The sequence below is a fragment of the Phaethon aethereus genome (assembly GCF_964289735.1).
Source record: "Phaethon aethereus genome assembly, chromosome: 28".
Taxonomy (NCBI): Eukaryota; Metazoa; Chordata; class Aves; order Phaethontiformes; family Phaethontidae; genus Phaethon; species Phaethon aethereus.
The window spans coordinates 2,315,645-2,339,929 of NC_138604.1; the positions used below are offsets into that span (position 1 = coordinate 2,315,645).

Consider the following 24,285-nt stretch of genomic DNA (forward strand, 5'->3'; position numbering starts at 1 on the left):
AAACCATTAGTGGGTAGTTTGCAGCATTTGAAAAGACTTGCTCCCTGGAAGCTTGAAAATATTCTTGTCCAAAAAAACTTCTAACCACCTCAAAGGCTGAGAAATCCACCTCATAATTTAGAGATAATCTATGGCATAGAGTCTGCAGTATTAAAATACACGTCTGTAAACAAGGGAAGAACCAGCCTTTGTTTTGCATGTTGCATTCCAAGTTCATATTTGTTCCCTGTTTGCAGAAATTGCCAGCTCAGCCCTGTTCTGGACTCATTGCTTGCAGCAACAATAGTGTATTACAGGAGGACATGAATTCTTGAGAATCAAAGTCAATAATTCAAAGTTAAATTGTTAAATTTAAATTTTTGCACCAGAGGATCCATTTGTACTGAAAAAGCTTAGGTTTCCTCCAGCCTATTAAATATTCTCAAGCATCATCTTTGCATCAACAGTACCAAACCAACAACATCTGGAAAAATTCTCTTTGGGGTCTCCAATCACTTTGTAGCTTTAGTTAACTTCAGAAACCCATTCCATGTTTATCTCTTGAAAAACAAAAACAACCCCCAGGAAGATAAAAGCTTTCGCTCCATCTTCTATGTGAAATTGTGCCAACTTATCCCCACATATTTTTGTAAGACAATACAACTCTTTGAGTGACTGAAGGATGGAGAAACTGATTCAGCTCATATCTACATGAAAAAACGCTTCAAAACTAAGGATTTCACAATTTTTCTGCTCAAAGCTAAATTTCAGTTTCCACATAAGCCTTATTTAGAGACTGAAGCACATATTGCAGGTCCCTGGAATTCCTGCTGCTCTTCGGATCTGAATTGTCCCCATTATGGCCAGTGTCAAACACTACTGAAGAACATCATCGACTCCCAAGGGTGTTGTGTCCCCCACCTGTGGGTGAGGAAGCTAAACATGCAGAAACCACCCCCAACCTTCCCGCATGTCACATTGACAGTCTTTAACTTCTGTGCTGGCAGATTGTAATCTGAATTATATGTACTTAAACAAAAATCCTGTCCATGACAACAGTTTCTAATTCCAATAAACCCATGAGACACTCTCCAGGTGTAAAGTTAATACAAGAGGAGCTGGCTTAATAATTTTTGTTGTAATTTCAAGGAAGTGACTGGAATAATGCCAGGTATTAATTTTTCCCAACAAGTCACAAGATGAAAGAATTTTCTATAATCTAAAGTAATGTTTAAGTCCTATTACAAACAAATTTGAAAGGACTCATAAGCCCCAATAACGAACACAGCAATTTCATCATCTCAAATGGTTACACGTGTTTGAAATTGTGGCGGGCAACAAATGTTGATCTCCAGCTGCTCTGATATAAAAGGTCTTCTTTCTCATAGTTCTTCCAAACACTTCTCTTGACTTCTTGGTGATTTGGGTAAGTCTGATTCTTCTCTATTGCTGTGAATGTCTTTTTTATTGCTTGTTTCAGCTTCAGTTGATGTCCACCATCCACACTCTTGAGTGCATCTGCACTGCCTTGGGACAGAGATTACAATGTTGGCTCTGGGGTGGCAGATACGCCTATTTGGTGCATGGGGCATGGCGGAGTTCTCAGTGTCAGGAACACTAAAACATGCATAGCACGACCCTTACTTCAATGCATTTAACTTATTCCAATGTTCGCCTGTTATGAGGTTCAGTGTTTAATAAGAGTGTCACCACTGCAGCCGTTCATGCAACCTGAGATGAACGAGCAATGCATCTGAGAAAGTTGCGTGTGCTGTCCTGATACAGCAAATCTTCTGGCTGTCCTTTACCTTCTTGCTTTCATATTCTTCCTCATAACCCTGCTAAGGATTTGCAGGACATAGTGAGTGGAGAAGAGTAAAATCACCCTTGGAGAAAATAACTAAGTTTAGAGGGGAGAATATGGGCTGAATTCTTGAGTTTACAAAGGAGTCCTGTTTTTTCCAGGTACTAATAATTTGAAATTAGTTTTTTGAAAGCCATTAGGGACTAAAATGCTGATTTATATTAAAATTGTCCAGGCTGTATCCATACAGTGGTTGTGTAGGTGGGAATTGGAATAATAACACTACCATCTGTCCTTTATTGTCTTGTCAAATGGCTTTCTGAGCAATACAGGCAATCCTATAATATGTTGTTCCTACAACTCCCAGCAAAATTGTGATGAGTGGGAAGAAGAAGCTACTGTAATTAAGTTATATATAAACTACATCTCTTCTAAACCTGCTGAATGCAAATCCAAGTTTTCCTACTGACTCATCAAATGACCTTGGACAAAGCCACTTTGCTTTCTCTTTTTTTCCTTCTCAGTTTTCAGCTTAATGTGTAAAAATATATCTAAGTTCTTTGCAGGGTATTTGTAAAGGGCAACACTTTCAGAGCTAGACATAATGTGTCCCATGTGCCTTTGTACATGTAGACTTTTTTAGAACATTTTTGAAAATGTGTGTTTTGAAAAGAAGAGGATTAGGATTGCAAAGCAGAAAATCAATTTATTTACTCAAAATAGTGTGCTTAACTCATTATTTTAAGGTAAATCGTTGAATTTTGAAGTTTTTGTCTTCTACTTAGTCTAATCATCAATGTTTGTTGCAGCTCACCTCCATCCTTGCAAGATGTCTTGCTACGACCTGTCCTACACCTCTGCCTGCGGCGTCTACCGCCCTCAGCCCCTCGCTGACAGCTGCAACGAGCCGTGCGTCCGTCAGTGCCCCGACTCCACGACTGTGATCCAGCCGCCCCCAGTCGTCGTCACCTTCCCCGGCCCCATCCTCAGCTCCTTCCCCCAGGATTCAGTTGTGGGATCCTCTGGAGCACCCGTCCTCGGGGGCTATGGGGGCTATGGCTCCTCCCTGAGCTATGGGGGTCTCTATGGCTATGGGGGCTATGGCTCCTCCCTGGGCTATCGGGGTCTGTACGGCTATGGGGGCTCTCTTGGTTACGGGGGTCTGTATGGCTATGGTAGACCCTACGGTTCTAACTATTGCAGCCCTTACTCCTACTGGTACAACAGGTACGGCCGTGGCAGCTGCGGGCCCTACTAAATCCTACAGAAATATCCCCCAAGTAAGGAATAATCGGCAACTGAGAGATACAATCGTGATCCACAGCAGTGGTCCCAAAGGAGATGTTGTGAAGCCCTGATCACTGCCACCCCACTGCAGTGGAGCTGGGAGCACACAGCATGTCCTTAATTTCTTCAGCCTCTATTCATGGTCTTTTGAGCTTTTTTTCTATCCATGTGTATAATGGGTGGGATAAAACAAGTAATTTATATTCTTATAAAATGGCATTTCACTGTCCAACTGAAAAAGAACAATTATGGAAGCAATTACCTGCACTCTGATGCATACCCTTGATATTCTACAACGCCTTTCTGTGAATGTTTATTCCTCATTAAAGTGATTCTACTCTGCATCAAACAAATAATCTTCTAGTTTTAATCTCTTCTGCTATGGATATACAACTCTCCTTTCTGTGGATAGGGAAAACTCACATCCCTACATAGGATGAAGCTCAGAATTCAAAAACACAGCTGAAATGGGCCAGCCACCAGTGAAGTCAGTCACACTTTGTTGCACCCTGTGCACACATTTGGGTGCAGGAATCCTCCCTCCCCAGCTGGCCTGGGTTACAATAATAACACGTTTAGAAAGAAGCCACACTAAACCTCCATTCCCTAACGAGCCACTTGAACGTCTTTGCTGATCATAGCAGGAGCAGAGCTGGTGGCTCAGCTGGGGCTGGATTCTAAGTGGATTATGGGGAAAAGGGTGGCAGATGAGGCCCTCAGGTGGGAGGGATACTCCTGAGTCAGAAGGGATTTAGGGAGGTGGGAAGAGAGTGGTGAAGGGTGTCAGTGTGGACCTACTGCGAAGGAGAGGATTGGAGGAGCTACAACAAGGAAAAGAGCTTTTCAGAGCTTGGTAAGATGTCTAATGGACCTTTTAGATTAGGAATATTATGGGAGAGGCTGAAAGTTAGAGCTGTTGAAAATGGGGGTTTCTGTTGTGAGGACTTCCCTTATGGAGGAAGAATTAGAAAACACCACAATGGTGTTGAGGATATGTGTACAGGGTTATGACTTTTTCTAGCTTTTAAGCTTTCTAGGCTGCATCACTCTGTTCTCTCTGTTCCAGATGTTCTTGCTGGCATACATGAATTAGTCCTTGGGGTAGCTGTATGGAGTAGCTGGCTTTCTGTCAAAAAGCATCCAACACCTTAGATTTCACAATGATACAGAAATATCATGATTATACAGAAAGACACTTCAGATTTAAAAGTCCCATTGTATGGCCCAGAAAGCTTGCTTTCTTTAAGGATTTGATAGAACATTAATGCAGCTTTCTGCAGATACTGAGGACAGAGTTTAAGTATTTAAGTGAGAACCCGAAGCTCAAAGAGATGAATCAAAGTCTTACCTGAAAGAAATTCTTACTAAAGTCTGATTGTTTTAGGAAAGAGCTTAAAGTTACTAACTACTGTTTCATTTCTCTACCGCTACTAATCTGTAACCAGTGGATGTACAACCAAGAAGCCAAATTCTTCAAAAATGTCAAGAATCTTAATCTGAAAAATGGGGAGAGCGGGACAGTAATAGTTCCTTCTGTGCTGGGGGCTTCACACTGTTTTTGTACATTTGAAAACCCTGATTTTTTGGGGGGGGGCAGGACATTCATTTACATAACTTAAACTGTTACTGACAGCTGCACAGGTTAGACTTCTCCTAAGACAAATAACAAGGGCGAAAACATGACAAAAGAACACCAGAACATGGCAACTTTGATGCAATAAACTTTTAATGATAGTGAGAAAAGGAATACGTTTTCAGAGTCTCCAAGAAGTATGAAACCATTCTCCAGTCAGGGATACGTCCGCTTGTGATTGATTTCTTTATGTCCTCAGTCTTAGCTGTTGATTTGAAGGAACAGGAACCATTCTGAGCAAGTTTGTTACACGTTTACCCCAGGCAGTGTGGAAATGTGATGGGAGAAGCATTAGGGCAGAGACTGAAAGTAGAAGTTAAGAGGAGGAATTCAAAAGCGGCTGAAGGGGTACAGCTCCATGGCCTTGGAAGAGAGCAGTGGAGGTTTAGACCTCTTTAGCTCTGAAACCATCACTTCTCATTTCTCGGTTAAACCTCACTTGGATTATTTCTCTAGGATTTAGCAGGGTCCGCAGCTGCCACGGCTGTACCTGCTATACCGGTAGGAGTAAGGGCTGCAGGAGCCAGAACCATAGGGTCTACCATAGCCATACAGGCCCCTGTAACCCAGGGAAGAGCCATAGAGCCCCCCATAGCCATAGAGCCCCCCATAGCCATAGAGCCCGCCATAGCCCCCCAGACCCCCATAGCCCCCAAGGACGGGTGCTCCAGAGGATCCCACAACTGAATCCTGGGGGAAGGAGCTGAGGATGGGGCCGGGGAAGGTGACGACGACTGGGGGCGGCTGGATCACGGTTGTGGAGTCGGGGCACTGGCGGACGCACAGTTCATTCCCACTGTCAGCGAGGGGCTGGGGGCGGTTGACGCCACAGGCAGAGGTGTAGGACAGGTCATAGCAAGACATCTTGCAAGGATGGAAGTCAATCTGTAAAACATGGTCATTTTTGTTAAAATTAAACAAATATCAAGCATTAGTTTATGATGAAGCAGTCCAACACGGTATCAGTAATAAATCTGGGAAGTAAACATGTTTTCTATTACTATTCTTCCTACAATTATAGTCTGGAGGCTAGTGTTGACTTCAGTACGACAAGGTCATGTACTTTTCAATTGTATCTTTGGTATTTCCAGATGAACGAATTTTGATAGTATTACATTAGTATTAGTTGATGGTTTCTACTTAATAAGTTTGATCTTTCCTGTTATAAACTCAGCAGAACCCAGGTAAATGCAGCCATATACAACCATGTATATGAACTATTACTTATCTCTTGAAATTGTCAGGGAATTCTTTGAAGCTCTAAAATGTTACAATTTTGGATTCAAAACTGCTTGATATACCCCTCTTCTGCAGCCTGTCTTTACACGGCCTGGTAATGAATGAAAAACCAAATGTTATTTCCAGCAGCAAATACTCTACAGATCACTGGCAGCCTGGCAGTAACCGAAGAGGACGCAGTCCTAAGTTAAAATCAAGAGTTCTTTACAGCAAGTTAAGTTTAGCAAAGTCTGAGAGAAATCTGACTTACCCAGTTCACGAAGGAGAGTAAGGTGAGAGAAGTGGATAGAAAGACTTAATGCAGAGAGCTTTTATACAGCTCCAACAATTGCCTGGAGGACATTAGGCATCCTATGCGTGAGTACATAATTAGGTACCAACCCCAAATTGTAGGACACGTAGCTCCTCTAAATGCTGAAATAGTTTTTGCTTATTGCTTGTGTGTTGCAGGTGCTTCAAACCCACACATAGCGTGACATGCACACTCCACCACAACCTCTCTATTACCTCCAGGCTTTGTGTGTGGAATTATTTTTTATTATTCCATTGCTGCCTTTAGCAGTAGGGGAGGAAGTAAGCTGGCTTGATTTATTTGAGCGTCCTGCATAATTAGGATGACAGGAGGACAGCCATGTCTTTTGTCCAGTTACAGGTCTTCTAGTGTCAACAGTACACCTGGAGACAAAATGGAATTTCTTTTAGGATTTCAAATGAAGGCTGGAGACAAATAACAAGGGTAAAAACATTCTTTCTGCAGACTTAGCACTTCTACCTCCAGCTACTCAATACAAGGCAAACATGATAATCAGGAGCATCTTTTAATGGCTTTTGGACAGTTCTCTACTGGTTGTATTTCAGTCCTGGGAACAGAGAAATATTTCAGCTGGCAGTCACAAGTCTATGGAAACTGATTTTTCTGAGTTGTTTCATTGAGCTTTGATTTCCTTTATATTTCAGCATGTTTTTTCCTCCTATTGTTATGTGTTAGAGAGATATACCTAGGAACATAGAACCAAGAGAAGCAAGTAAATAAGGCAGTAAGACATGACCACTGAAAGGGATTCCAGCCCTTACTCAATGAAGATTGTATCCCCATTGTATCCTGGGATGTTTTGGGGTTTTTTTGGCAAATAGTTCAGTTAACATAAGCAGATTTCTGTTTGTGGACCAATGTGCACTTTAATAAAAAAGAAGATAGACTTTATTTTTAAGGTCAAAGAAGGGAAGGTCCAAAAAGTGTTATAAACCATGAACTGATTATGGGAAAGACCCAAGTGATCTTAACTTACCTATTTTAATGGGATAATCTCTCATAATAGAGGGTTGTATGCATCTAGGCATACTTTTTATATAATTATGACGCAGTATGTACAATCTCGTAATGGTTGATCATGAGGTATTTGAAAATCCCTTGGAATGTTCTTGTAAAACTTTGAGATGGCTTTTTCCCAGTATTACAGCTCAGGAAATCGCCATATGTATGTCCAGATTTGGAAAAGCTCATAATTTAGAAATAATATGTGGTCTGAATATAACCACATTGATTATGATAACCACGATAATGATATAGTATTAAAAGAATGGCATAAACAAAGAAAGAGACCTCAGCAAAAGCCAGCATTTGCTTTTCCCAGTGGATTCCCACCTCGTAATTGCTATCTACTGAAAGATGCCATCAATGATGGGGTTAGCTGGAAGATCAGTTTTAGACCAGGGTCAAGGACTCCTGACTCTCAAACTAGTGGATGAAATGGAGCTGAAAGTTTTAAGTATCCCTGACTGCTTATGATTTCAGATATTCACTGGGAATCTGTCCACTTTTTGACGTCACTTCGATGACACTTTGTTGTCTAAAAGGTTGCCTTTATCTATTGCATATGCAAGTGAAATAAGGGCTGCAGACACCTGTGCATGGTCTTTGATTTAAGCAGGAGGCCTCGGTGGTTTTGAACAGCCAAAAGAAGCCTGTTCAATGTACCTGCAAACATGCCAGAAGGGCAGAGATAAAACATAGAAGATGAGCAAATGGGATGCCAATAAGAATTGCACATTCTGGGAAGAATCCATTGAGTTGTTAATGCCATTAGACTGTGGCTTAGTCTGTTACTCTGAAATCTCACTTCACAGCTTTCTTCCCTACAAAAAGAAAGGCTTTTTCCTAATATAGTTAAATTTGGGCTTTTTAATGTACTTTCTATAAAAACACATGGCTATCTCAGTCACAAATTTAGATATTCAATCAACATACATTTTGATTATTTTGATCTTTCCATCCTGAGCATTAAAAATATTTCCCCTTTCAGAACTAAATTCAGCTTTAAGCTATAGTTTGAGGGTCAGATAAAACCTAAGGCTGTTTTGGACATTTGCCACTGTGTTTGGGAATGCTCACAATATGATTTGTTTCAGAGAGTGCTGAGAATCCTCCATGGATTCCAATACGAATTCTATCATATTTCAGAAATAAACCTAAGCACATAAAATATATTGCCTACCTTCCTGAGGATTTAACAATAAACTGTATTTTATCTTTAAGAAGAGAGAAAACTTCTGTAAGGGACTTTGAAGGAAGCACCTCACAGCAGGTTATTTCTGATAAATGTCTGAGCATCATTGTCATATAAGACAGCAAAAGAATATAATCTCTGTATAAGTAGCTTATTACATGGTGAAACTCCAAAGAGAATAGAAAACTGATATTAATTTCATGAATTACATTTTAGGATGAAAGATGCATTAATTTCACCTGTCACTCTTTTAGATGAAAGAACCTTGCGTGATGTAATGCGTGTGTCATGTTACATGATAATTGAAATCAAGTAATAAACAAAAACAGAAGGTGAAACAATTTCATCACTTTGCAGAGCTATCAATACAAAAAAATGTGCCGTGTCAACTAATTAGATCCACATTCATGAAACCAGCCTCTCACCCCTCAGGCAGTCTGAACTGTATAAAAGCTCTCTCCACTGAGGGTTCTTCCAACCTCTTCTCTTCACTTGTTCTTCTCAGCAAATTGGGTAAGTCTGAATCTGCTCTTTACAACTGTTGGCATAGCTCTTTGCTACACAATTTAATCTGGGATGGTCTAGATTTACCCATCAAGAACTAGTGGGTAAAATTTTCATTGAAAAGATAAAGCTTGCAAAAATTATTAAAAGTGTTATGGACAGCCATTCTCTGCATTCAGGGTTGGCATTTAATTTCAAAGCAAACTAAAAGTTTCTTGATATGGCAGAAAATTTCATTCATTATTAGTTCACTTCCAAGAGCAGAAGAAATCAATGTGACTAGTTCAATATGCATTCTTCTTTTCTGTTTGTTTATATGGGTAACTGGAAATTATTTGAAAAAGTTTAAATCTTCATGGTTCACAGGGAAATGCTGAGCTTAGAAACAGACCTTCCATTATCTCCGGTTTGTTCTATTACAGACCACTCAAGGTGTTTTTATATTCATTCAAGATAAATAGACATGAATGTTACCAGAGATCAGGCACAGGTTTAAATAGAGACACAGAGAGGAATTGAGAGCTGTTCAAAATGCTCTGTAAGAAATTTATTTTAATTAAGAGAAAGATGGGCTATGGAGGGAATTTAAGGAGCTGACAAGTGAAGTGCTGAGTTTTTCATGTTAATGGAAACAAGTTGTTTGGGGTGAGATTTTTTTCAAAAGAGTTTGGAGCCCAGAATCAAAACACTCTGTTGTTAAAGCTAATATCTCAGTGCCCTGATTCAATGTTTGGAAACTGGGGACAAGAATCTCTGCATTTCCCTTGTAATGGTCTCATCAAACAGGTTACTGAGCAAATCTGAATGGACAATGACTTATAATCCCTGTTCTCACAAGGCTCAGCACAAAGGAGATCAGTAGGAAAGAAGAGTTAGAGGTCATGAAATCACGCATAACAACACACTCCACTCTTGGAGTCCCAATCTTTGCTCAGCCACTGACTCACCAAAGCATCTGAGCAAATAATTTTGCTGTTCTGCTTCAATTTTTGTTTCTAACAGACATAAGGTAAATTGGTGTACTTTAAAGCACTCCTGTCTGAGGAACAGCAGTGAACTATGTAGGACTTTTATGTAGGTAAATAATGTCTTGTACTTGGTAAAATCAGCTCTTGTAGATTGACCTCCATCCCTGCAAGATGTCTTGCTACGACCTGTGCTCCACTGCCGTTGGTGGCATCAACCGCCCCCAGCCCCTCGCTGACAGTGGGAATGAACCGTGTGTCCGTCAGTGCCCCGACTCCACGACCGTGATCCAGCCGCCCCCAGTCGTCATCACCTTCCCCGGCCCCATCCTCAGCTCCTTCCCCCAGGATTCGGTTGTGGGATCCTCTGGAGCACCCGTCCTTGGGGGTTATGGGGGCTCCCTGGGTTTTGGGGGCCTGTATGGTTATGGTGGTTATGGCACCCTGGGTTATGGGGGTCTGTATGGTTATGGTGGTTATGGCTCCCTGGGTTATGGGGGTCTGTATGGATATGGGGGCTCCTCCCTGGGCTGTGGGGGTCTGTATGGCTATGGGGGCTCCCTGGGTTACAGGGGCCTGTATGGCTATGGTAGATCCTATGGTTCTGGCTCTTGCAGCCCTTACTCCTACAGGTACAACAGGTACAGCCGTGGCAGCTGTGGGCCCTGCTAAATCCTACAGAAATATTCCTTGACTAAAGAATGACTGGCAAATGCATGATAATCTTGATCCTCAAATGAGCTTCTGAATAAGGGGCCATCAAAGACTTCCACTTAATACAGTGGAGTCAAAATTGCTCCATAAGTTACAGTTCTCTTTTCCTTCTTCACTTGTTTTGCCTCCTCTTCCTTGCCCCTGCCAGTGGCCAAACGTGTAACTCCACCATCATCCCAGAGGACACTTGCTTCTCCCTGAAACTGTCACCTTCTGGGAGAAGCCTGAGGGAATACCTCCCTTGAAACCTGCAGGGACAACCTGTGGGGACAATCCTTCCCCTCTCTCCATGCTCTTGGTGCTTCTTGCTCATGCCTGTGCCCAGAGGCGCGACTCCACCATCGTCCCACAGGGCACTTGCTTGTCTCTGCAACAGCCAGCGCCAGCGAGAGGCCTGAGGGAACACCTCTCGTGAAGCCTGCGCGGACAACCTGCCGGCCTCTGCCTTAGGCGTCTTTCTCCAGTGGCTGCCTTCCTGCCCTTGCAATAAAACAATCCTGCACCCAACGCCTCCCGCTCCGCCTTTCCTTTCCAAGCCCAGCATGGGCTGCAGGGCTCCCTCGCCCGGCATGAGGACCCCGCCAGCCGCGCCAGGCCGGTCTCTGAGCCTCAGCAGAGCCAGGCTGAGCCGCCTCTGGGGAGGCCCTGCTGCCCCGGCTGCTCTGGGCACACACGGTCCTGCTGCTAAGAAACCTATCTGCCCCATCTTTCATTGCCACTGAGCTGAAATTGTCTCACCTACACTGATTATTCTACCCGTCAGACTTCCAGTAATTAGTCCAATTTTTTTTCAGTAGTTAATTTAGTGCTGGAATTCCATTGAATTTTACATCTTCTGGGATGATATACTGGAAATCATCAAACTGTTCAAAGACAAAATGAAAAAATGTGGCCTGAAGTTCTGTCAAAGCATATTCTCAAAAAGAACAATAAGAGGAAGATAAACAATAGGAAACAATTTTTAAGATAGGTATCTGATGAGCAAAGATCAAGCTCTGCCTCTTTTTTTTTTTTTTTTTTTGTTAGTCACTGCTGCGATAACAGTTGCCTCAGGGAGGTTTTGGCTGAGTCTGCAAGTCAGCTGGGTGAAGTAAAAAGAATACGAACTAATGCATTACAGAGGATTTACCTATTACTTTCTTGAGACTCTTTCAAAGAAAAGCTCCATACATGAATGTATAATTTCTTGATCTCAACCCTCTGTCACTGTTAAGGAATAGCAAGTCTGATTTTAAGAGGAAATTTCAATGCCTCCCTCCCCCAAACGTAACTGGATATGTTGGATGGCTATGTGTTATAAGTAGCAACAAGTTGAAATGAAAATTAGTCTATTGTACTAATGAATCTTGCTTTTAAGAAGATACTATTTTACTTTTGCTGATTAACAAATACTGAGAATATTTTGACTAAAAAAAGCCCTTTGCTAAAAGGTTCTCCTCTCTCTCTGCTTCATCCTCCCTTTCCCAACACTGCCTGCCCTCATGGCCTTGGGCTTTTTGGGAAAGGTCTGTGGGAGTCTGGGAAGCGACCGGAGCTTGCAGGGCCCAGATGCAAGCCCAGGCATCTGAGGTGGAGGAGAATGGCTCCTGCCTTTTGGGCACAAGGAAATGGCTCTCTGTCTTGTGCTGCTGTTCTCGTTCTCATGTGACTTGAGGCAAGGACACTGATGCGATGAATTCCCAGGAGCTCAGCAACCAACCTCCCGGCTTGTGCCACACCAGCCCTGCACCACACACCAGGCACCTCTCTTGTGCTGAGCAAAACCCTCTTTCCTCTCAACTGTTTCAGCCCAGGGCAGTTCCTGGGACAGCTTTACAGAACAGGGATGCCTGGTTTCCTCTTCGTTGCTCTTCTGCTGGACACCGGGATCCTTACTGTCACGCACAGCCTCTAAGAGGTACTTCAGCGTAAATCACACATGATCACAGCTGAACACCTGAGCTCTGACTGACACATTTCCACTGATTCTCTTAATGAGGCAGTGTCAGTCAGGTACCAGACAGCACTCAATTAGATGTGTATCGTGTCAGACAGCAAGTGCCTAGCCGAAGACAAGATTGGTGAGAGTTATTAGCACCCAGCTAACATGATTACGTAGCTTCTATTTGGGCTGGATGCCTGTTCAGGGTGAGCCCATGTGCGATTGCAAAATAGTACACAGAGATACCCTTTCTGTCAGTGTCTAATGTTATACAGGAGTTATAGGAATGGAGGGAGTTTATTACATTGGTTACTCAAGGATCAGTCTCAGAAAACCTCTAGTTATTTGTTTGCATTAATGGCATTGGCACATAATTTGGGAGCACTCTGGTTTATGTGCTGATAACATAAAGCTGAGTGGCATTAAACAGGAGGGAATCAGACTTTAAGACTTGAAAAATGAGATGACTGGACTCATGGGAGTAACACTAATGGTATGATCTTCAGTAATACAGTGTAAAGCCATGCACCCGCTGACTACAGAGGAAAGATCTGGGGTAATACAGGCTATAATCAGAAATAATTGACAGAAGAGTAAAAAAATCTCTGAGTAGACCCAAGTAGGTGATGGTAAGGTATAGAGGGATTGCATGCTCTTGCGTGAAACTATTGTAAATACAGGATACCAGAGAGTAGTGGTAATAAAAGAAGAACCTGTAAAAAAAAAGGGCGGGGGGGGGGAAGAGCACACCCTATATCCCTTTTACTGTCACAGTTTCACTAATTCTCCAAACGACAGAGTAAATGCAAGAAATTGAAATGGCACTAATGTTAATTAATCTCACACGTACCGCAGTACAGGGTAAAATAATGTTGTGGGATGGGTCATCTTGAGTAAAATGAACAAAAAGATTATTGGTGATTGCTTTTGACACCAAGGGAGTTACGAATTCCCTCAATGTGATGCAGTAGAAGTTTTGTAGAAGTACAAAGTTTTGTAGAGTGAGAGGGCAGCATCACAACTTCATCTGGAAGAAACAGCTGAGACCACACGCTAATACATGAATATTATTGCCCAAATATATATCTGTAAACATTTTTATATATAAATTAGGCACACATCTTCAGCAGGCATCTGTAGTCAAAGCACCTGTACCCAGTTCATTGCTACAATTCTCCAATTGAATCATTCCACTCCAAAATTAGGATAAAGAAGAATTTTCCCTGAGATTAGCAGCAGATATCTGCAGTTGGGGAAGCAGAAACCAGGAATCGCCTCTTTGTTCCTAGGTACAATGAAACCAAAGATATCCCCTGTTGAAATATGCAGAGACCAACATATAACCTACCAGAGCTGCTGGGAACAAAACTTCAAACACTGAGAGGACACACGATTTGCACGCAGGAAACCTTTATTGTGCCCAGAGGGCCAGGAGAGATTGTCAGAGAGATGGTGAGCAAGACCCAAGGAGGCTGGCTGCCATGTGTTGGGGGAGGCAGAGGGATCTCCTCCAGAGCCAGAGCATCGCTGCTCGCTCCGGGTGCCCCCTTGGTGGAGCACGCCAGCTCCCGAGGCCTCGGCTCATCGGCCCCGCAGGGCCTTTCGAGGCCACCTGCTGCCCCGTCCGCCAGCTGGGAGGAGAGGGGCGGGGAGGAGAGCAGAGGGCAGGAGAAGAGGGCAGGGAAGGGCCCAGGGCGTGCGGCACTGCCAGCTGCCCCGCTGTTGGCTGGGGCTGGGGATGCTCAGCACTCCTCGGTGCCTCGCGCCGCCCAGCCCAGCCCTACGTGGCTGGTGGTGGCGTTGGTGCTTGGGCTGGGGGCAGCGCCTGGGGCTGGGCCGGGTCTAGCAGGGCCCGCAGGTGTCCCACAGCTTCTTGCTGTAGCGGGGCAGGGCGCAAGGGCTGCAGGCGGGAGAAGCGTAGGGTCTGCCAAAGGTGCAGAGGCCCCCCGAGCCCAGCGTGGCCCCGGCGCCGTAGAGGCCCCCCAGCCCCAGGGAGCCCCCAAAGGCGGGTGCTCCGGAGGAGCCCACCACGGCTTGCTGGGGGAAGGAGCTGAGGATGGGGCCGGGGAAGGTGATGACGACGGGGGGCGGCTGGATGAAGGCCGTCGAGTCGGGGCACTGCCGGGCGCACAGCTCGTTGCAGCTCTCGGCGATGGGCTGCGGGACGGCGACGCTGGTTTTCGGCGGGCACAGGTCGTAGCAAGACATCTTTGCGTGGGATGGGACGGTGCTCTGCGAGAGGACAGAGATTGCAAGCGAGCGGCAGAGGGGAGCGCCCGAGACGCCGGGGCCGGAGCAGGGGGCCAGCAGGAGAAGCGCTCGCACACTTACCCTGTTCCCCGAGGAGAAGGCAGCCAGAGCAGTGGTAGGGAGAACCTGGCAGAGGCAGAGCATTTATAGCGGCCTCGCCAGTGCTCAGCAGCACCTGGGCCAATCTGCAGAGGCGGCACTCCCTGCTGCCGGTGACGACAGGGCTGTCCGGCTCCTGGCCTCCCTGAGTCAGCATGCCCTCGCCAGACCAGCACATGCTGCTTCCGAGGCGTTCCTCCCCTTCCTGCTTGGTGGGCTGGATGAGAGCGGGCCTCTCTCTGCTGGGGGCCCTGCACGGCAGGAGAGGGCCGTGCTTCTGCAGCTCCCTCTTGCCCGCCTTGTCCTCTGTCCCGCCGAGACGTCTCTGCCCTGCGCTCGCAGCCCGGTTCTGCCGGGAGGAGAGCCGGCGCCGAGCGCCAGCGGGGCCAGCCCAGCCGGGGGCTGCTGCGGCTGTGCCTTCAGATCGGGGCTGCCTTTTGCCAGCACGCCAAGGGCAGCCCCTGCCCAGCACCGTCCCCCGGCCGTGGGGCTCCTGGCACGCTTGCAAGGGGCCGCTGGGGCCGGCCTGGCGCGAGCCTGTGCCGCATGCGCCCAGCTGGGGGTCCGCGCTCCTGCAGCAGGCACCTCTGGGAAGAGCACGAGGGGTCTTTGTCCCCCAGGCTTGCCGAGGCCGATGGCCGATGCCTGCAGGCGGATGGAGGCCAGCTCCGTTGGGCCGGCGAGTGATGCATGGTGCTGAGCAGGCAGGGCTCGAGAGGAGTGCCTTGGATGTGGCGTTTCGTAACCTCGCGCCTCTGTAGATAGTAGCCACACGGGATACGTCATGCGGTCGCCGCAGTGCGGGAGGCCTTTGCAAGGCCGCCGCCTTGGCCAGCGCCGCGACCCTGCTCTCCCCTGTGGCTCTGCAAAGAAGGCATGGGGCCACCCCTCGACCAAGCCCTCGGGGAAGAGCTATGGCACGCAGGGCGCTTGCAGTCAGCCTTTGTCACGCTGCGTGCCCTCTTACACACCGAGATAATGAAAAGACAGCGGGGCTAATTGGGCCCATTAGGTGGCAGCTGGCAAGCGACCGAGCAGGGTAATTGCAGGGGCTGATAGAGCGGGTTGGGGCCGGTGAGGAAACGGCGTCAGCAAAACAGCCCCGCGCCACGCCGTGAGGAGGCAGGGGCTCGGCTGCCACGGGCCACGTGTCCCCAGCACGGCCAGCTCCTCCCCGTGCTCGCCGGCCTGGCATAAAAGCGCTGCCCTCGGCGAGCGCTGGCATCCGTCGCTCCTGCCTCGCTCTGCTCAGGAAAAGGGTAGGTGGGTGCCTGCAGGTCTGTGCCTCCCGTGCCAGGGGCCGGCGTGGGGCCTCCCTGGCCAGGAGAGCCCTGCGGGCAGCGGCTGTGCTGGCAGCAGGCTTGGACGGCCAGGGCGGCTGAGCCACGGCGGGAGGAGGAAGGAGCCCCGTGGCCAGGACACACAAAGCCAGGCCCTGCAGAGGCTCTCGGGGAGGCCTTGTGTGCCCTGTGTGTGCGCGCAGCAGGGCGCTGAGGGGGCCTGGCTGGGCAAAGGGCAAGCGGCGGGCAGTGCGGGCAAGGTGCTGGCTCTGGCCCCTCCAGCTCCAGGGCAGCCCTGGCAAAAGGGCACTGCTCGGCTGGGGGATCTCCTCCTCCTCGCTCCTCACACCTCTCCTTGGGGCTCTGCGTTTCAGGCTCGGCTCTCTCGCACAAAGATGTCTTGCTACGACCTGTGCCCGCCGAAAACCAGCGTCGCCGTCCCGCAGCCCATCGCCGAGAGCTGCAACGAGCTGTGCGCCCGGCAGTGCCCCGACTCGACGGCCTTCATCCAGCCGCCCCCCGTCGTCGTCACCTTCCCCGGCCCCATCCTCAGCTCCTTCCCCCAGCAAGCCGTGGTGGGCTCCTCCGGAGCACCCGCCTTTGGGGGCTCCCTGGGGCTGGGGGGCCTCTACGGCGCCGGGGCCACGCTGGGCTCGGGGGGCCTCTGCACCTTTGGCAGACCCTACGCTTCTCCCGCCTGCAGCCCTTGCGCCCTGCCCCGCTACAGCAAGAAGCTGTGGGACACCTGCGGGCCCTGCTAGACCCGGCCCAGCCCCAGGCGCTGCCCCCAGCCCAAGCACCAACGCCACCACCAGCCACGTAGGGCTGGGCTGGGCGGCGCGAGGCACCGAGGAGTGCTGAGCATCCCCAGCCCCAGCCAACAGCGGGGCAGCTGGCAGTGCCGCACGCCCTGGGCCCTTCCCTGCCCTCTTCTCCTGCCCTCTGCTCTCCTCCCCACCCCTCTCCTCCCAGCTGGCGGACGGGGCAGCAGGTGGCCTCGAAAGGCCCTGCGGGGCCGATGAGCCGAGGCCTCGGGAGCTGGCGTGCTCCACCAAGGGGGCACCCGGAGCGAGCAGCGATGCTCTGGCTCTGGAGGAGATCCCTCTGCCTCCCCCAACACGTGGCAGCCAGCCTCCTTGGGTCTTGCTCACCGTCTCTCTGACAATCTCTCCTGGCCCTCTGGGCACAATAAAGGTTTCCTGCGTGCAAGTCGTGTCTCCCTGCCTCCTTGTCCCAGGTCGGGAAAGCCCCCGGGGGCGTGTGCCCGTCCGGTGGGAGAGGACGAACGCTGGTCCTGAGCTGCCCGGGTGAGCTGAGGCTGGGCGGCGTTGGGCGAGGGAGAATGCAGGCAGCAGGCAGGGGAGCCAGAGCCCTTCGGTGGGTCTTGCAGGGGCTGGGGAAAGGGCAGAGGCCCGGACCAGCTCTGGCAGCGCTCCTTTGCCTGGTCTTCTGAGCCCAGGAAGCGGCACCAGCTCCGCCAGGTCCCGCTGCTCCGCAGAAGCACGGCAGCATGACCGGGCGTCCGCGCAGAGGAGACCGGACGAGAGCCGGTGTTAAAGCCCGCGCCTGGGCAGTGGCCGCCCATTGCTGGAGAGCAGCGGGTCGGGAAAGGGCCTGGGGGTGCTGGCGCACACCAAGGTGAGCCTGAGCCGGCAAGGAGCCTTGGGGCAAGGGCGGCCAGCGGTGCCCTGGGCTGCCTGTGGAGGCCTGTTTGGCCGGCAGGTAGAGGGAGGGGATCCTTGCCGTCCACTCAGCCCTGGCGAGGCCACCCCTGCGGTGCCGTGTCCAGTGCTGGGCTCGCCAGCACAGGGGAGATGTGGGGCTACTGGGGGGAGTGCAGCCAAGGGCCGCGCAGACGATTGTGCCGCTTTGGGCTTGGATAGAGGCAATTTTCCTCACAGGAGCTGGTATGGGGCTGCTTTGGATTCGGGCGGAAAAGAGCGTTGATAAGAGTGGGACGTGTTCGTCGCTGCTGAGCAGCGCTTCCGCAGAGTCAAGGGCTTTTCTGCTTCTCACACTGCCCCGCCAATGAGTCGGCTGGGGGTGCACAGGAAGCTGGGAGGGGACACAGCTGGGACAGCTGAGCCCAGCTGAGCCCAGGGGTATTGCAGCCCGTGCGCCGTCATGCTCAGCACTAGAAAGCTGGGGGAAGAAGCAGCAAGGCGGGATGCTGGGAGTGATGGCGTTTGTCTTGCCAAGTAACCGTGAGACGTGGTGCAGCCCTGCTTTCCTGGAGGTGGCCGGACACCAGCATGCCGATGGGACGTAGCGAATCAACTCCTCCTTTTGCTTTGCTTGCGTGCGTGGCTTTTGCTTTCCTTATTGAACTGCCTTTGTCTCCAGCCACGCGTTTTGTCCCTTTTGCTCTTCCGATTCTCTCCCCCATCCCAACGCGGGGGGGGGAGGGAGCGGCTGCGTGGTGCTTAGCTGCCAGCTGGGCTTAAAGCACGAAAACGATGAAGGGACAGGGAGCATGTATGTTCTGGGCAGAGCCTCAGAGAGATGGGACTGTCCTTCCTGGGGTCGAGGAGGCTCAGGGGTGTCTCATCAATGTCCACACCTGCCTGAAGGGAAGGCGTCAAGAACATGGAGCCAGGCTCTTGTCAGAGGTGTCCAGCGCCAGGACCAGAGCCCACGGGCAGCAGCTGAAACACAGGTGGCTCCAGCTCAACATCCCAAAACACTTTTCCACTGCGAGGGTGACCGAGCACCGGCACAGGTTGCCCCGGCAGGTTGTGGTGTCTCCGTCCTTGGAGACGTGCCAAAGCCATCCGGACGTGGTGCTGGGCAGCCGGCTCTGGGTGACCCTGCTTGAGGCGGCAGCATGCCAAGATGGCCTCCAAAGGCTCCTGCCACAGTCGCCCGGCTGAGATTTCCGGGATTTCAGGTCTGCGGCAGAGAAGCGAGGAGCACCGAGTGTGTTGGTCTGTGCTGGGGGTGAGAAGTGGAAGGGGAAAGGGAGGATGGAGGAGAGGGGGAGGGAGAGGGAGAGGGAAAGTGGATGGCCAAGAAGGTGGTGAGGGGTAAGCCTCCTCTTTGCTTTCTCTCCCAGGGCCTGAAGCAGAGCCATGGAGGCACAAAGGGGCCGGAGCTGTGTCAGCCGTGGCCCCTGGCTGGCTCCAAGGCCCTGGGGCAGCCGCGCTCGTGCCCAGGGAGGCTGGAGGTCTGCAAACGCCGCCGGGCTGCACGTGGTGCAGGCAGGGCCCTTGGAGCTCAGCTGCAGGACCGTGTGTGCCCAGAGCGGCCGGGGCAGCGGGGTCTCCCCAGAGGCGGCTCAGCCTGGCTCTGCTGAGGCTCAGAGACCGGCCTGGCGCGGCTGGCGGGGTCCTCATGCCGGGCGAGGGAGCCCTGCAGCCCATGCTGGGCTTGGAAAGGAAAGGCGGAGCGGGAGGCGTTGGGTGCAGGATTGTTTTATTGCAAGGGCAGGAAGGCAGCCACTGGAGAAAGACGCCTAAGGCAGAGGCCGGCAGGTTGTCCGCGCAGGCTTCACGAGAGGTGTTCCCTCAGGCCTCTCGCTGGCGCTGGCTGTTGCAGAGGCAAGCAAGTGCCCTGTGGGACGATGGTGGAGTCGCGCCTCTGGGCACGGGCATGAGCAAGGAGAAGCACCAAGAGCATGGAGAGAGGGGAAGGAGAGGAGCAAGGCGAGGAGGCGTGAGGCTGAGGTGGCCCAGGGACGCTGGGCTTTTGGGGGCTGCGTCTAGCAGGGCCCGCAGGTGTCCCACAGCTTCTTGCTGTAGCGGGGCAGGGCGCAAGGGCTGCAGGCGGGAGAAGCGTAGGGTCTGCCAAAGGTGCAGAGGCCCCCCGAGCCCAGCGTGGCCCCGGCGCCGTAGAGGCCCCCCAGCCCCAGGGAGCCCCCAAAGGCGGGTGCTCCGGAGGAGCCCACCACGGCTTGCTGGGGGAAGGAGCTGAGGATGGGGCCGGGGAAGGTGACGACGACGGGGGGCGGCTGGATGAAGGCCGTCGAGTCGGGGCACTGCCGGGCGCACAGCTCGTTGCAGCTCTCGGCGATGGGCTGCGGGACGGCGACGCTGGTTTTCGGCGGGCACAGGTCGTAGCAAGACATCTTTGCGTGGGATGGGACGGTGCTCTGCGAGAGGACAGAGATTGCAAGCGAGCGGCAGAGGGGAGCGCCCGAGACGCCGGGGCCGGGGCCGGAGCAGGGGGCCAGCAGGAGAAGCGCTCGCACACTTACCCTGTTCCCCGAGGAGAAGGCAGCCAGAGCAGTGGTAGGGAGAACCTGGCAGAGGCAGAGCATTTATAGCGGCCTCGCCAGTGCTCAGCAGCACCTGGGCCAATCTGCAGAGGCGGCACTCCCTGCTGCCGGTGACGACAGGGCTGTCCGGCTCCTGGCCTCCCTGAGTCAGCATGCCCTCGCCAGACCAGCACATGCTGCTTCCGAGGCGTTCCTCCCCTTCCTGCTTGGTGGGCTGGATGAGAGCGGGCCTCTCTCTGCTGGGGGCCCTGCACGGCAGGAGAGGGCCGTGCTTCTGCAGCTCCCTCTTGCCCGCCTTGTCCTCTGTCCCGCCGAGACGTCTCTGCCCTGCGCTCGCAGCCCGGTTCTGCCGGGAGGAGAGCCGGCGCCGAGCGCCAGCGGGGCCAGCCCAGCCGGGGGCTGCTGCGGCTATGCCTTCAGATCGGGGCTGCCTTTTGCCAGCACGCCAAGGGCAGCCCCTGCCCAGCACCGTCCCCCGGCCGTGGGGCTCCTGGCACGCTTGCAAGGGGCCGCTGGGGCCGGCCTGGCGCGAGCCTGTGCCGCATGCGCCCAGCTGGGGGTCCGCGCTCCTGCAGCAGGCACCTCTGGGAAGAGCACGAGGGGTCTTTGTCCCCCAGGCTTGCCGAGGCCGATGGCCGATGCCTGCAGGCGGATGGAGGCCAGCTCCGTTGGGCCGGCGAGTGATGCATGGTGCTGAGCAGGCAGGGCTCGAGAGGAGTGCCTTGGATGTGGCGTTTCGTAACCTCGCGCCTCTGTAGATAGTAGCCACACGGGATACGTCATGCGGTCGCCGCAGTGCGGGAGGCCTTTGCAAGGCCGCCGCCTTGGCCAGCGCCGCGACCCTGCTCTCCCCTGTGGCTCTGCAAAGAAGGCATGGGGCCACCCCTCGACCAAGCCCTCGGGGAAGAGCTATGGCACGCAGGGCGCTTGCAGTCAGCCTTTGTCACGCTGCGTGCCCTCTTACACACCGAGATAATGAAAAGACAGCGGGGCTAATTGGGCCCATTAGGTGGCAGCTGGCAAGCGACCGAGCAGGGTAATTGCAGGGGCTGATAGAGCGGGTTGGGGCCGGTGAGGAAACGGCGTCAGCAAAACAGCCCCGCGCCACGCCGTGAGGAGGCAGGGGCTCGGCTGCCACGGGCCACGTGTCCCCAGCACGGCCAGCTCCTCCCCGTGCTCGCCGGCCTGGCATAAAAGCGCTGCCCTCGGCGAGCGCTGGCATCCGTCGCTCCTGCCTCGCTCTGCTCAGGAAAAGGGTAGGTGGGTGCCTGCAGGTCTGTGCCTCCCGTGCCAGGGGCCGGCGTGGGGCCTCCCTGGCCAGGAGAGCCCTGCGGGCAGCGGCTGTGCTGGCAGCAGGCTTGGACGGCCAGGGCGGCTGAGCCACGGCGGGAGGAGGAAGGAGCCCCGTGGCCAGGACACACAAAGCCAGGCCCTGCAGAGGCTCTCGGGGAGGCCTTGTGTGCCCTGTGTGTGCGCGCAGCAGGGCGCTGAGGGGGCCTGGCTGGGCAAAGGGCAAGCGGCGGGCAGTGCGGGCAAGGTGCTGGCTCTGGCCCCTCCAGCTCCAGGGCAGCCCTGGCAAAAGGGCACTGCTCGGCTGGGGGATCTCCTCCTCCTCGCTCCTCACACCTCTCCTTGGGGCTCTGCGTTTCAGGCTCGGCTCTCTCGCACAAAGATGTCTTGCTACGACCTGTGCCCGCCGAAAACCAGCGTCGCCGTCCCGCAGCCCATCGCCGAGAGCTGCAACGAGCTGTGCGCCCGGCAGTGCCCCGACTCGACGGCCTTCATCCAGCCGCCCCCCGTCGTCGTCACCTTCCCCGGCCCCATCCTCAGCTCCTTCCCCCAGCAAGCCGTGGTGGGCTCCTCCGGAGCACCCGCCTTTGGGGGCTCACTGGGGCTGGGGGGCCTCTACGGCGCCGGGGCCACGCTGGGCTCGGGGGGCCTCTGCACCTTTGGCAGACCCTACGCTTCTCCCGCCTGCAGCCCTTGCGCCCTGCCCCGCTACAGCAAGAAGCTGTGGGACACCTGCGGGCCCTGCTAGACCCGGCCCAGCCCCAGGCGCTGCCCCCAGCCCAAGCACCAACGCCACCACCAGCCACGTAGGGCTGGGCTGGGCGGCGCGAGGCACCGAGGAGTGCTGAGCATCCCCAGCCCCAGCCAACAGCGGGGCAGCTGGCAGTGCCGCACGCCCTGGGCCCTTCCCTGCCCTCTTCTCCTGCCCTCTGCTCTCCTCCCCACCCCTCTCCTCCCAGCTGGCGGACGGGGCAGCAGGTGGCCTCGAAAGGCCCTGCGGGGCCGATGAGCCGAGGCCTCGGGAGCTGGCGTGCTCCACCAAGGGGGCACCCGGAGCGAGCAGCGATGCTCTGGCTCTGGAGGAGATCCCTCTGCCTCCCCCAACACGTGGCAGCCAGCCTCCTTGGGTCTTGCTCACCGTCTCTCTGACAATCTCTCCTGGCCCTCTGGGCACAATAAAGGTTTCCTGCGTGCAAGTCGTGTCTCCCTGCCTCCTTGTCCCAGGTCGGGAAAGCCCCCGGGGGCGTGTGCCCGTCCGGTGGGAGAGGACGAACGCTGGTCCTGAGCTGCCCGGGTGAGCTGAGGCTGGGCGGCGTTGGGCGAGGGAGAATGCAGGCAGCAGGCAGGGGAGCCAGAGCCCTTCGGTGGGTCTTGCAGGGGCTGGGGAAAGGGCAGAGGCCCGGACCGGCTCTGGCAGCGCTCCTTTGCCTGGTCTTCTGAGCCCAGGAAGCGGCACCAGCTCCGCCAGGTCCCGCTGCTCCGCAGAAGCACGGCAGCATGACCGGGCGTCCGCGCAGAGGAGACCGGACGAGAGCCGGTGTTAAAGCCCGCGCCTGGGCAGTGGCCGCCCATTGCTGGAGAGCAGCGGGTCGGGAAAGGGCCTGGGGGTGCTGGCGCACACCAAGGTGAGCCTGAGCCGGCAAGGAGCCTTGGGGCAAGGGCGGCCAGCGGTGCCCTGGGCTGCCTGTGGAGGCCTGTTTGGCCGGCAGGTAGAGGGAGGGGATCCTTGCCGTCCACTCAGCCCTGGCGAGGCCACCCCTGCGGTGCCGTGTCCAGTGCTGGGCTCGCCAGCACAGGGGAGATGTGGGGCTACTGGGGGGAGTGCAGCCAAGGGCCGCGCAGACGATTGTGCCGCTTTGGGCTTGGATAGAGGCAATTTTCCTCACAGGAGCTGGTATGGGGCTGCTTTGGATTCGGGCGGAAAAGAGCGTTGATAAGAGTGGGACGTGTTCGTCGCTGCTGAGCAGCGCTTCCGCAGAGTCAAGGGCTTTTCTGCTTCTCACACTGCCCCGCCAATGAGTCGGCTGGGGGTGCACAGGAAGCTGGGAGGGGACACAGCTGGGACAGCTGAGCCCAGCTGAGCCCAGGGGTATTGCAGCCCGTGCGCCGTCATGCTCAGCACTAGAAAGCTGGGGGAAGAAGCAGCAAGGCGGGATGCTGGGAGTGATGGCGTTTGTCTTGCCAAGTAACCGTGAGACGTGGTGCAGCCCTGCTTTCCTGGAGGTGGCCGGACACCAGCATGCCGATGGGACGTAGCGAATCAACTCCTCCTTTTGCTTTGCTTGCGTGCGTGGCTTTTGCTTTCCTTATTGAACTGCCTTTGTCTCCAGCCACGCGTTTTGTCCCTTTTGCTCTTCCGATTCTCTCCCCCATCCCAACGCGGGGGGGGGAGGGAGCGGCTGCGTGGTGCTTAGCTGCCAGCTGGGCTTAAAGCACGAAAACGATGAAGGGACAGGGAGCATGTATGTTCTGGGCAGAGCCTCAGAGAGATGGGACTGTCCTTCCTGGGGTCGAGGAGGCTCAGGGGTGTCTCATCAATGTCCACACCTGCCTGAAGGGAAGGCGTCAAGAACATGGAGCCAGGCTCTTGTCAGAGGTGT

The 24,285-nt window shown here is 53.0% G+C and overlaps 7 protein-coding genes across 7 annotated transcripts; 4 read left to right on the forward strand and 3 right to left on the reverse strand.

Moving 5' to 3' along the window:
* Positions 1-2,612: 2,612 nt before the first annotated feature.
* LOC309414257 (scale keratin-like) lies at positions 2,613-3,041 on the forward strand (the record flags this gene model as incomplete). Its single annotated transcript, XM_082011554.1, has 1 exon — positions 2,613-3,041. One exon carries the CDS (start codon positions 2,613-2,615, stop codon positions 3,039-3,041), a length of 429 nt encoding a protein of 142 aa, XP_081867680.1.
* A 2,121-nt stretch (positions 3,042-5,162) lies between these two features.
* Positions 5,163-5,567, reverse strand: LOC309414339 (scale keratin-like; the record flags this gene model as incomplete). Its single annotated transcript, XM_082011648.1, has 1 exon — positions 5,163-5,567. The coding sequence occupies one exon, from the start codon at positions 5,565-5,567 to the stop codon at positions 5,163-5,165; it is 405 nt and encodes a 134-aa protein (XP_081867774.1).
* A 4,525-nt stretch (positions 5,568-10,092) lies between these two features.
* LOC309414327 (scale keratin-like) lies at positions 10,093-10,590 on the forward strand (the record flags this gene model as incomplete). The annotated part of the gene is made up of 1 exon (XM_082011636.1): positions 10,093-10,590. One exon carries the CDS (start codon positions 10,093-10,095, stop codon positions 10,588-10,590), a length of 498 nt encoding a protein of 165 aa, XP_081867762.1.
* A 3,482-nt stretch (positions 10,591-14,072) lies between these two features.
* On the reverse strand, positions 14,073-14,855 carry LOC309414343 (feather keratin 3-like). The gene has a single exon (XM_082011652.1). The coding sequence runs from the start codon at positions 14,759-14,761 to the stop codon at positions 14,396-14,398; it is 366 nt and encodes a 121-aa protein (XP_081867778.1). The 5' UTR covers positions 14,762-14,855; the 3' UTR covers positions 14,073-14,395.
* Positions 14,856-16,022: 1,167 nt separating this feature from the next.
* LOC309414352 (feather keratin 3-like) lies at positions 16,023-17,592 on the forward strand. Its single transcript, XM_082011661.1, has one exon. It carries the CDS (start codon positions 16,578-16,580, stop codon positions 16,941-16,943), a length of 366 nt encoding a protein of 121 aa, XP_081867787.1. The 5' UTR covers positions 16,023-16,577; the 3' UTR covers positions 16,944-17,592.
* Positions 17,593-17,597: 5 nt separating this feature from the next.
* Positions 17,598-20,262, reverse strand: LOC309414368 (feather keratin 3-like). Its single transcript, XM_082011678.1, has one exon. It carries the CDS (start codon positions 20,243-20,245, stop codon positions 19,880-19,882), a length of 366 nt encoding a protein of 121 aa, XP_081867804.1. The 5' UTR covers positions 20,246-20,262; the 3' UTR covers positions 17,598-19,879.
* On the forward strand, positions 20,094-24,141 carry LOC309414340 (feather keratin 3-like). Its single transcript, XM_082011649.1, has one exon. It carries the CDS (start codon positions 22,068-22,070, stop codon positions 22,431-22,433), a length of 366 nt encoding a protein of 121 aa, XP_081867775.1. The 5' UTR covers positions 20,094-22,067; the 3' UTR covers positions 22,434-24,141.
* Positions 24,142-24,285: the final 144 nt, after the last annotated feature.

Excerpts from the sequence above, each read along its gene's own strand:
- LOC309414352 (XM_082011661.1), top strand. The coding sequence starts at position 16,578 with ATGTCTTGCTACGACCTGTGCCCGCCGAAAACCAGCGTCGCCGTCCCG.
- LOC309414368 (XM_082011678.1), bottom strand. The coding sequence starts at position 20,245 with ATGTCTTGCTACGACCTGTGCCCGCCGAAAACCAGCGTCGCCGTCCCG.
- LOC309414340 (XM_082011649.1), top strand. The coding sequence starts at position 22,068 with ATGTCTTGCTACGACCTGTGCCCGCCGAAAACCAGCGTCGCCGTCCCG.
- LOC309414343 (XM_082011652.1), bottom strand. The coding sequence starts at position 14,761 with ATGTCTTGCTACGACCTGTGCCCGCCGAAAACCAGCGTCGCCGTCCCG.